Below are 13,170 nucleotides of genomic sequence, written 5' to 3'. Positions count from 1 at the left end.
TAGATGGAAAAATGTGATTGAAGTAATTATAATGCATAATAATTGCGATTAGACTGAATAACCACAATCAGACAATTAATAATCATGACAGGCTTATGCTCAAGAAACATTTCTAATTGTCACAGCTGTAAACTGGTTGTACTGCTTAATATTTTTGTGGACAAATGTATTTATAAAAAGCATTTGGACTTAAAATGCATTACTACAAGGCCAGAGGTCAAAGCCAGGACAGACATGATGACATGAGCCTTGATGGCCTGCTATCAGTCATGTAAACACTATAGCATGGGCAGTGATGCGAAAGAAAGAGTCAGAAAAATATAATCCAAGATTACTTTTTTTATCAGGGAAGGGGGGAAAGACTTTAACCCAGGCTAACTCTATGATGAATTCAATAAACTTGATATAAATTATAAATGAGCAATAGAGAAAAAAAATCTCCACAAGCTGTCCATTTAAATCCTGAATGAGATTTGCTCCATTGAAAGAAAACTAATCCCCCACCTCTCTGGTGCTGTCCACGTGTGACCTATGAAAGTCAAAGATTCAACAGCATTCCCTGGTGGTTGTCTTGAGCACAGCAGAGTGTTACTACATTCTCACGCTGCTCAGGCCATGCAGAGGATCATTGACTCTGACAGAAATAACTTCATCCTCTCACCGTAGATATTTCATTCAGGCTTTAACGTGGGCAAGGTGGGAAACTGCCGTAACTCGTGCTCGGGGCTATTTGTCCTGTGATCAGTCCTGGCAGAGTGAGTTAAGAATGTATGTGTGTGTTATAGCCGGTGGACCTGACGGACATACATTTCATGGCTATAATTAGGCAAATAAATTGCAGCAATCAATGTCACCATTACAGCTTGTTCTAGTATGGAGAGCAGTCACACTTGATAATGTATGGATAGATTTAGTATGCAAAGACAGTATGTTACAGTTAAATGTGTTACTCAATGAGCACAAAAAAGCACAAGGAGAAAAAAAAGTACCAATAAAGTTGAATATTGACTATTATTTATATACTATTTATAAACTTGTTTACTTTTTTTAATACCCTTTGTGGCTTATATATATATATATATATATATATATATATATATATATATATATATCCTGAATTGATAAATTCATACTATTATATTTAAAATATATATAATCCATTTAGGCACAACTTTGAAGTAATGATAAAAAAGCAATGTCCAAAAAGCATCATACACTATCGTTTAAAAGTTTTTGGTCAGTAAGACAAAAGAAAATTCGGTCACACTTTGGATTAGGGTCCAATTAATCTAACTATTAACTAGGACTTTTGCATCAAATTCCTAATTACGGTTTATTATAGTTAGTAAGGTAGTTGTTAAATGTAGGTACTTGGGTGGATTAAGGGATTTGGAATATGGCTACGCAGAATAAGGCATTAATATGTGCTTTATAAGTACTAATAAACAGCAATAATCCTAGTAATATGCATGCTAAGCAACTAGTTAATAGTGAGAATTGGACCCTAAACTAAAGTGTTAAAATTTCTATTCATTCAAGTATCCTGAAAAATTCATCACAGTTTCCACAAATATATTAAGCAGCACAACTGTTTTCAACGCTGATAAGAAGAAATATTACTTGAGCACGAAATCAGCATATCAGAATGATTTCTGTAGAATTATGTGAAACTGAAGACTGGAGTTTTGGCTCCGGAAGGCAAACATATAGATTTACCATCACAGTAATAAATTACATTTAAAAAAAATATTAAAACAATTATTTCGTTTATTATTTTTTATTATTTTTTTATTATTTTATTAATTTTTTTTAGTAACAATACTTAACAATATTAGTTTTTTAATAACTGCCTTGGTGAGTATAAGAGAATTCTTTTAAAAACATTTTAGAAAAAATCTTACAGACCCCAAACTAAATAGAGTAGACTTACTGAATCAATCTGACAAAATGTATTTTCTTAGTCACTATTACTATTGTTTACACTTCGGCATGTAATTCTTCCCACATAATATGTGCTACAGATATGAATGATAGTTCAAATAATGCAGCCCGATGAGGCATGCTATCATACTTAGTATCACCTTATGGACAATAAAACAGGCAAAGAAATGAGAGAGACATGAGTAAAATAGACTAGAACTAGAGCCTAGATCAGTGTCTCCCCTAAGTGTAGGCTGGAGCCAATACCGTATTACAGTAGTCCCCTGAAAAAACATTTTTTAAGAGACTTTAACATTACATTGTATACATTTGTTGCAACCACCTAAAAATAGACTTGAAACCACATAGGAATATGTTAAAAACAACAGAGAACATCTTGACAACTGCACAGCAACACCCTACTCTGGTAGCCTGTGAGTTTGAACATGCAAGTACTACTCAAATTTTCTTCAGAAAATGTACAAATCTAGTTCTGGTCACCTTTGTTTCCATGACTAAGATGAGACAATGACACCAACGTCATTAAATGATAACTGTGACTACATCAGGTGGGATGACGGACCACCACCTTCAACTAAACCTTGCCAAGACAGAGTTGCTTGTGTTCCCGGCCAACCCAACACTACACCACAACTTCTCCATTCAGCTAGGTTCGTCATCAAGGTCCATCAAGGTCAGCCAGGAACCTTGGAGTTGTGATTGATGATCAATTGAACTTTACAGACCACAGGATCAGGCCCTTCCTATCAGAGCATGCTACACAACTCCTTGTCCAAGCGCTTGTTCTATCCAGACTGGACTATTGTAATGCTCTCCTGGCTGGTCTTCCAGCATGCACTGTCAAACCTCCGCAACTGATCCAAAATGCAGCAGCTAGAGTGGTCTTTAACAAGCCGAAGAGAGCACATGTCACTCCTCTCCTCACAAAATCGCACTGGTTGCCAGTTGCCACTCGCATCAAATTCAAGTCACGGACTTTTGCCTACAGAACAACCACTGGCTCTGGTCCCTCTTAACTAAACTCATTACTTCAGACTTGCGCGCCATCCAGAAACTTGCGCTCTGGAAGTGAACGCCGTCTTGTGATGCCATTTCAAAGAGGCACAAAATCTCTTTGTCGGACCTTTTTCTGGTCTGTTCCCTGAATGACCTGCCCAACTCAACCAGAGCTGCTGAGTCCGTGGCCATTTTCAAGAAACGGCTGAAGACGCATCTTTTTCGGCAACAGTCTTGATCCATTAATACTAATACTTTATCTTCTATCTATTATCTTTATAAAATAAAATAAAAATACACGTGCTGCGTTAGATTAAACTGGGAAGGGTCATAGCACTTGCATATTGTTGTCCTATTATTGTTAGTTTAACTGCTTCTGTTGTTCTCATTTCTAAGTCGCTTTGGAAAAAAGCGTCTGCTAAATGAATACATGTAAATGTAAATATCAACATGGAATAAAAATACAAGACTAAAATGTAGTTAAAAAATAAAACAAAATCTCTTTGTTTTTGTCAAAAAAAAGGAGAAATATTGCAGACTGCTTTTAACAACCACTAAGAGCTTTCATGTATGCAGTTGCTAGATGACAATATGTTAAATCCTCCAATCAGAGCTTGTTTTGAAAAGGAGTTTTACTTGATCTTTGCAATCTGGCAACCATACACACATGCTCTCTCTGCACTGCGGAAGCAGAAAGGATGATGTGAAAACAGACAAATATGTAAGCTGGAGTTTAGCCATCTCCATTGAGATATTCTGCTCAAATGAAAATGTCATTCAGCAAGTCTGTGTTCATGCGACTAAATCTGCGATCAAAGCTTCTCAGTGACAAAATTGTGACTAAGTTCTCATTGACTAAGGATATGTTTACATGACAACAATGTACTAAACACAGACGACAACGTTGTCAAACCGATCCCCATTCACACGGATCTGCGAAAATGACTAAAAAGGCTGTATTACACATGGCAGGCCTGTAGTTAGCGATGTCACTTTGTCAAGAAACGCACCCTGAATACGTAATATGTATGCGTGAACATGTAATTCGCACGCGCATGACGTCACCGTTTTCACAAATTGACGTTTTTCTTGTTTACATTGAGACGGTAAAGGCATCAATGTTTGCGTTTGCATGCGTTTTCAGGCCCCAAAACGCTGCTGTCATGTACATGAACGGCCAAACCGCATAAAAAGATTTAGTGTCGTGTAAACATGCCCTAAAACTAGACTAAAATGCCCAGACATTTACTCAACTAAAACTTGACAAAACAAAAACAGAACAAGGTTGGCTAAATATGATAAAAACTAAAAAAGTACATTTGACACAGGACTAAGACTAAATTAAATAGCTGACAAAATTAACACTATATTAATAACTTCTACTAAAACAATCAACATTCCAGTAGGCAAACATATAAATACCAAAGTATGAAATTTTAGGCTGATCGCATCAAGACAAAAATGCAGTCCTGTCAGTGTGGTCGTCCGTTGTTGAACATTTGGACAACTTCAGCACTCTCTGCAGAGCCTTGCGGTCAAGGGCAGAAACTCTTCCATACAAAACTAGGCAAGAGTGTTTTTACTCTTTGCATCAGAAAAAGTAGGAGATGGTTTGAGAAGCCGTCTAACCTTCCTCAGCATTTTGAAGAGTGCATTTTCTCGTTTAGAAAAAGAAGTATAGTTGACTGAGCATAAGAGTTCTGCTAATACTGATTGGTTCATGTTTCTCCGCCCAGCTTCCTAGAATCAATTACCAGATGCTTTGAGGAAAAGGTTTGTTCCTACACCACACTGCCAGCAAGATCTCTTTAAATCATGTCTTTAAATCACTCCAACACAGGACACAGCACTACAAAAAGTTCTGCCCGACCAACGACTCCCTTGCAGGAAGATTGCTCGCTCAAATGTAACTTGGATAAACCCCAGGTAGCGCGACTTCCTGCTAAAGGAAATGAATGTTTGTTTTGGATGGATGACCTTCCTAAGAAACCACCTGCCTACTCTGACAATATATCCTCCTGAGAGTGTCTATGATTTAGACTAATTTTCTTTGAGGAGTCAAAGCAGTAGTTATCAATAGATTTAAAAAAGACAAATGGTCCTCCACACCATTTCAGAGAGAGAGAGCACATTGATTTTTATTATTTATTTATTTTATTCAGAGAGCTCCTATGTCTACATTAAATTCAGCCAGACCTTTTAAGGTATCAAAATCTTAAGAGTCACATCTAATTTGGAAAATTTGTTCACATTCAGAAGAGAAACGTTTAAAACAAAGGCATAATCTGCACAACCCTGCGGTTCAGAATAAACTAAATATTTGAGGCTTTACTTCAAACACGCACCCGTGAGACTGTGAAGATCATAGTTCGATAGCAAAATCTTAAGTATTAGCCATTGGAATTTCCTTCTCCTTCGAAAAAGGAGGCCAGCTTCATGGTCTGAATAGCATAATTCCTCGTTCTTAAACCCACAGACTGAAACGTCTGGAGCAGAGAGCAAAATACATTGTTTACAAGCTCAAGTCATCTCAGCAGCTACTTTTATGTTAAGTGAAGGCGAGAGAAAACGGCATCTCTGCAGTCATATACATTTGCTGGCTCACTTCTTACAAAAATTCTGCAGGAGACCTGACATCTGTGTTCAGTTAGAGAGAAAAAAAATTAAAATCTCCAGCACTAGGCTTTTTGGGTCCACATAAGTGTTGTGATTGCTAAGTATGCTAACTATTAAAGTTCCTTGAAAGTATTAAAAATTGTTTTCATCAATTGAAGTAAAGGTAAAATAAAATATACATATTATATGAAAAACTTCAAAATCAAAATTAGAAATGGCTTCTTAAAATAAGTTCAAGACAAAGTATTGAAATTACTCAAACTGAAATAAATAAAAATTAATAAAAGGTAACGTAAATATTAATAAATACTATTATAGTATACTATTAGTATAACACTGGTCCACGTCATGCAAACTGAGCAATGAAAATAATCATACGTACATTCTGAGAATTTGCCATCTGATTAATTCTGATCCTACAACTGCCCTGTTTACTTTGCCCTTTATTAACCTATATAATATTCTCATTACCTTTCCTCCGCTGATGTAGTCTCATCCTCTTCCTCGCTGATGGTCTCCAATTTAATCTCTGTCCCCTCACGTCCAACATCCTGCTTGGTCACACGGCCCAACGGCAGGCAGCTGCAGCAGGTACCCATGCTGGCGGAGGCTTTAGCATCTCTACGGCCCCTATGTCTGCTGTCTCTTCGGTCTACAAACTTTCTCATGTACAGCAACACACATTGTTACATCTCAACCATGTTTCTGAGTTTAGCGCGGGCTGGAGGGTTAAATACGACGAGTCAATCTGTGTCTGACTGAATGGCCCTGGTGACATACTGCAAAACATAAGCAGCCACTGTCCTCTCTTCTCAATTACCTCATTGTTTTTCCTCTGTCCCTTCCTCCTGTCAATGCTCTGTTATTACACCAAGTCCCATTTGTTTCGACCAGCACAAACAATGTGTTTTTAGCCTATCATGGCTTTCATCTGTCATGGAAGATGTGATGGTACCATGGCACTTTGTGTCTGGTGCCTATTTCTTTCTCAAAGGAAGTATCATACAGTATACTATCTGGACAATATGGATGGCTTGAGGATACAATACAACAGTTGTAAGCAGCAATTCAGCACGACTGGTCTCCTACGCTCCAGATTAGATCAGAATATGGCTGCCCTCGGGCAAGTTCTTTAAACTGGACTCACAGTGTTACTCACGGGTTTGTGTGTCATTCATTTTGATTTCAGACTCTGAATTGAATTTAGGTAGCACAGGATGCACAAAGAGTGTAAACAATGTGACACCATCAAAACATTTTGTGATTATCCCAACAAAGCAAAAGATTTTGTCCAACTAATGGAAAAAGGTATTTAGAAAACCTTTTTGGGGAAAAAAGCCTATGTGCCAATACATTAAATGTTTGTAAAAAATTTTTTTTCTAAATACACTACTGTTCAAATGTTTTGAGGTCAGGCAGATTTTTTATTTATTTTTAAAGACATTAATACTTTTATTCAGCAAGGATGCATTACATTGATCAAAAGTGGCAGTAAAGTCATTTATGTTACAAAAATGTATATTTCAAATAAATGCTTTTTTTTTTACTTTCTATTCGTCAAAGAATCGTATTTTAAATTGCAATATAATTTCACAATTTATTTTTGATCAAATAAATTCAACATTGGTGAAGAGACTTCTTAAAAAAAAAAAAAAATTTTGTACAAATTTTTTTACTAACTCTTACTGAACCCAAAATTTTTAAGCAATCGTTTAAAAATACTGTACAATAACATACCATTTTTGATACATTTAATTTTAGGGACAATTGTGGAAGAACATTCCATTGCTCTGATGAAGTGAAGTTCTCAAACCAATTTTGATGTCAGTGTTTATTTTTATAGTTATTTGAAAACAGTGTGTAGAACATACTGCGCTATATTGTGTGAAAGTAATCTATATACCATGGAATTAATAGGCATAGTCAGACAAAATTAATGATGCATATAATAAAATAAATAAACATTATGATAGATTTTACTAAATGTGTTTAACTACTGAAATTCCTCAACATAGAATGACAGGAAGATAAATATAAACTGTCTTGCGATTCAAATTCGAATTCAACATCCTGTGGGACATGGCCAATTCAATTTTAATTCCTGCTCGTGAATTGAAAGGGAGCCAATTCTTACATTTGGCCCAACCCTGGAATTCTCAAGACGATCAGTCATGCCTGGATTCATAAGCAGACCCCCCTGCTGCTGCTGGTGAGATACAAATAACACGATTTCCACAAGATAAATTATTAATGCTGCAGGTAGTTCAAAAGGAGCATTTCTCTTTTTTTTTCTCATGAGCAGTTTAGTCCACTGCAGCTCCACTGCGCACAGCCCCCACCTCAACAGGAAAACATTAAGCAGTCCCGTCACAGCGAAAGGCTCCTGCCTCACTGAAAAACGCAGCATAATCACTTTATCCCCTATTCTCTTCAGAGAAAGAGGGTAAGGGGAGAGAGAGAAAGAGAGAGAGGTAATACTGGCACAAACATGCTGTCTCATAATGCCTCATGCGTATGCTGAGAAACATCTGAGGGATCAAACAGAACTAGTGAACAAGTCAAGACACCTCAGATTTCAAATCAATCTAACTGAAGTGAGCATCTGCTACTGAGTAAGCATCCATCCTATGTAAACATTATGGTATGAAACAGCTGACTGAGATAAGCCAGAAAGAGCCACTGCACCTATAATATTAGCATTTTTTCACTTGCACTGCAATATTTTGTCTGACGTACTGTGACGAAGCACAACCACTGCTCGGCGCTGAGGCTGACTACAAAAGCCAGCCAATCACACTTAGGGATTACACAAAGGAAACAAACACATTTCAGTGGAGCGGATGTCATGTAAAGGTCACACACACACACACACACACACACACACACTCATAGTATTCATGACGAGGCCAAAACAAAAAGTCTGACAATGTATAGCTATAATAACACACAAACACACACACACACACACACACACAAAATAAATCAAGTAGCTTTAAAAAAGCATTTGAATCTGACTGATAATAAACTGATGATGTTACAGGTTGTTGTATAAATCGCACAAAGGCATCTCAACAAATCAATCTTTAATCCAAACAGAATTATGCGGGAGAAAACAACCACATTAGCGCATATAGCATCAACTAAGGCTACGTTTACACGTGGCCGGCTATTTTCATAAACAGACATTTCACCCTCTCCGTTTTCAAAAATAACATTGTGCACACCTGTCAGTTTTCAGAAAAGTGTTCGTTTACACAAACCTGTGTATATATGCCGTCAAGCGCATGCCAAACCTGTAGGTGGCAGTGTAACGAGAAGCTCAAGCCCACGTTAGCAAATCAGAATCCCGAAAATAGCAACAACAGCAACGAATTACACATAATAGAGCAGCTGTATTTGCAAATGCAAACAGACGAAAAGGGTTTGCACCAACATAAATACGACTGCTACTCTGAATGCATCCATGATCACCATAGCCAAATGAAAATGTAAACATAGGTCGCACTTTTGACGCAGGAGCAAGTTCTGTCGCATACAGTGACGTCGGCTTCCTAAAACTCAGTTTTTCTCAGTTTACATGCAAACAAAGTTTTCCAAAATCTCCACTCTGGCCGGAGGTTTTAGAAAGAATCGGTTTCAGAGGCGAATTCTCCGTTTGCGTATAACCGAAGGGAAAGGTCTCCGTTTTTCAAAATAACCATGTACGTATAAACGGGGCCTAACTCAACCTGTACTGGCAGTGCAGGGGGCGCTGGAGATGTCAAATCGAAAGGGCTCGATTTTCTTGAGACGAGGGAGCTAGGAACATTAGAGTCTATATCTTTGGCGATGTAAATGGCAAAGGAGCTAGGGACATTGGAGCTTAGAACACTGAAGACAGGAACAGCCTCCATGGCCGAAACGAAGGAGCTAGGGACACTGAAGTTAGGAATGGTAATACTGCAGGAACTCCTCCACATAATGTTCCAGAGGCTGACCGCTCTGATGGAGGGAGAAGATGAGATGATCCTCAGCCAGTCCTCTTGCCTCAGCCAGATCCATATTTCTCCTTGTTTTGGGGTCTGGTATTGCCACGTACTGTGGTTGTGATCCAAGCGCACAACAATATGGAGTTCACAAAAGTCCTTTTATTTAACCAAAACCACGAGACAACAAAGGGTAAATAAACAAGAAACAGCTGAACTGAATGAATCAAACAATAGCCGTGTTTCCACTGTTAGGCCAAAAGCAAGCATTCTAGTGCGTGCCAGGGCCAGTCGAGTTTCTAGCAAGTGTATGAAATAACTTCCTTGTGATCCGATGGGGATTCTGATCACTGTATGAGGCAGAAATATATTTATATGCGATGCTAAAGACTACTTATGCTAACCATTGCAATAATAAATACATATAGCAAATACCAGAGGCTGCTGAAGAACATAGACAAATCATATCATAAATAATTAGAATCGTGTATTACTTTGGTTTCATGTTTTAACTGTCTCTTGCCTGTGCCTTTGTTGATACCAGACAAATGCCTCTGCATGTGTCATACAAAACATGTATAGCTCCTAACTCCTGTTTTCTTCTCATGAGCTCCCTCTGTTGCTCTGGCTGAAAGGAGGTGTGTGGAAGCTAAAGTATAGCGTGCTTGCTGCATGACATGGAGGTGCCAACGCGATCACTCAACAGTTTTCCTGATAACGGCAGAAACAACTTAACACTCTGTCGTTTTTGTTCATACAGATAATGAGAACCAGAGAATTAATGTATCATTTTAACTGTAAAGAGTCGACTTTTATTTGTGTAAACTCACAATTACAACAAAACATGTTTTTGTAAAAGAAAGAAAACAAAAAGGGTGTGCTTTCTGCCATCTCAGCTTCCGTAAACTGGAGCACGTCACAACAATGAACAAACTCAGTTTCTCAGACACGAGAAATATATCTATAGAAAGCTTGAAATGTCTACTTTTAAACTAACCAATTCAAAAAACAAACAAATACTCTCTGATTATGTAATCTGCATTTCTCTCTAAAGTAACTGCTCTTTCAGATATTGTTGGATTTCTGCAAAAACAACTAGTTCAGAAATGACAGCTCATGTTTACATATACAAAAATTTAAAAAAAAAAAAAAAGTAGCGATGGGAAGATAAGGCACCAATAGCTAACCTCTGTAACCTAAACTCAGTACCTAAGCTAAACTGTTCATGTAAACACTATGTTCGGATTCATCAATCGGAATGATTTCATTCCAGTTGAATCTAAAATTGTCGATGTAAACATAGCTATTGTCTTCTGATGCTAAACGAAAAATACTTACATATTAAACTTTATAAATCATTGCTTCCGGTGCACTGCCATACGAATGCTCACAAAAGAGAAGTTGTACCATGCAACTTGAGTGCGCTGTGAAGTTCGAACAAGAATTGGCATTCCTCCATGCTTCCGCGTTAGTGCTCGCATGAATTTCACAACACACTTACATCACGTCACAACGTCTCTCTTTTCAAACACATCGGGGATGGCATGAGTGTAAGTAAATGATAAGATCATTTAAATTATTTGGGTGAACTATCCCTTTGAACATGATTCCAGGGGGTTAGTGAATGAGCTATTTAGTGTTCTGCCCCTAAATATCAAGTCTAATCTTGAGCATAATTTATTAACTCTTAAATGTGAAGAAACACAGGAAGGTCTGGACCATCCCAATAGGTTAAAATGAGCACATATGTCTACAGTAAATGTTGTAATTAATATATTAAACATGACAGTTCACCTCAAAAACACTCAGTAGTAGCCTGATCTGGAGCGTATCTCCACTATATTTTGAACAGATGTGACAGCAGGTAATGTAGCATGACTCTACACCATCAGAAAGTAAAAAGTCAAAAGGTCATTTGCAGGATGAGTGAGCTTTGCCTCTGAAATAAAGGAATGGGACTACTTAAAAACACATCTACACAGGAACAGTGACGCGTGGAGAGGGTTGCTGGTTTGGCACAAATGCTGCTCCACTGACATTGCTGGGAGATGGTGCCTATAGGGAAATCCATCCTCTTTAATCAACATTTAAAGTGTTTTGCCTCCACTCTACTGAAACACGTCATGGTTAATTAACTCATTGCATCCCAAGAACTTCAGGAGACTGAACCAATAGTGGGGGGGGTGGGATCAATACACCATGAGTGGATCAGAAGAGAAAGGGCGATTGAGGTAAAAATACCACAAACTGAAATGCAACATTTTTTCCCAAGAGTTTGAGCTGTGGGAGTGCCAGAGAGCTGGTGTTTGGGAATCTGATTCTCTGTAGGCGGTCAATTTAGGGCTACAGTCTCATGGAAATACAACACTTCCACTGCAGCTCTAGTGGGATGTAAACCCAAATGACAAAAAGGATATTGTCCCAATAGGACACCATTGTGTCTAAGTGCCTTTGGGGAGATATAGAATTGCACAAATTCAGTACAGAATACTTTTCAGAGAATCTGCTGGCTTTTTGGGGAGGAAAAACTGGGAAATTCTTGTTTCACACGTGTTCGTACACAAAATCCCAAATAATCAGAAGCTCTAACAGGCATTCACTCAAGTGTGATTATATATACTACCGTCCAAAATTTTGGGATCAGTATGATTTAAAATTTTTTTTATAAAATAAGAAATCTCTTATGCTCACCAAGGCTGTACTTATACATTTAGTATATTTTAAAAATGTAATTTATTCATTACTCCAATCTTCAGTGTCACATGATCCTTCAGAAACCAGTCTAAGATGCAGATTTGGTTTTATTATTATTATCATAAAAGTTTAAATAAGTTGTGATGCTTAATATTTTTGTGGATAAATACTTTTTAGGATTCTTTGATTAATAGAATGTTCAAAAGAACAGCATTTATCTAAAATAGTAAAGACATGTAATGTTGTAAAATATTTCTGTCACTTTTGATCAACTTCATTCAAATGATTATTTTATAAAAAAAAAAAAAAAAAAGTTTTGAATGGTAGTGTATATTCTCAAGAGGAGGATATTTTCTTCCTCCATCGGGGCTCATGTAAATGAGTTTGATTTTACTACGGCCGCTCACACTCAACAGTCCCGCCATTGTGTTGACTCCTCTTATTTCCAAAAAACCTGCTGCACAAGCAGCGGCTGTTGTCACGGCAGCGACATGCAGACTTGGCCTGAGCTCAGCCTGTTGGATGAGCAGTGAAGTGAAAGAAGGGGGTCTGGGGGGGGGCTTCCTCAAACAGAGTCACCATGGACCTTACCATCAGGGTAGACCCCGTATTTAATATGATGTGAATTCTGAAACGAACGACATAATTATTATTTCGAAAAATAAAAATACTATTCGAATTTTACTACGTTGCTTTGCTGGCCGTAAAGGCAGTGAATCCATGATAAATTCCAAGCACGCAAACTAAACCCACAGTTATAATTAAATGCACTGGGTGGCGCTGTGGAGCGTGTAAACAAGTTGATTGTATTTGATCACAATGTCGTAGCCTGCCTCGCAAAATTTCGAATTACTTCGATAAAAATTATCTAACTAAATGATCTTACAAAATGGAATTACTTTTGATAAGTGAAGCTCAGTTATCATAATATCACCACCACATGAGAAATCACATGAAA

At 37.6% G+C, this 13,170-nt stretch overlaps 1 protein-coding gene across 12 annotated transcripts in view; it reads right to left on the bottom strand.

Annotated features, from left to right (window-relative positions):
• Positions 1–13,170, bottom strand: part of plekha7b (pleckstrin homology domain containing, family A member 7b) — a 97,603-nt gene that overhangs the window by 78,114 nt on the left and 6,319 nt on the right. Inside the window, exon 1 of one of the 12 annotated variants that reach the window (XM_084404648.1) lies at positions 6,025–6,256. The exons of the other annotated variants lie outside the window; for them this stretch is intronic. Coding sequence (XP_084260774.1) covers positions 6,025–6,221 — 197 coding nt within the window. The 5' untranslated portion in view covers positions 6,222–6,256. Of the gene's footprint in view, positions 1–6,024; positions 6,257–13,170 lie in introns of those variants that run through there. 12 annotated transcript variants of the gene reach the window in all.

This window comes from Rutilus rutilus, assembly GCF_951802725.1.
Source record: "Rutilus rutilus genome assembly, chromosome: 3".
NCBI lineage: Eukaryota > Metazoa > Chordata > Actinopteri > Cypriniformes > Leuciscidae > Rutilus > Rutilus rutilus.
Note: the sequence above shows the minus strand (reverse complement) of the source record. Positions and strands in the feature narration are given on the sequence as shown.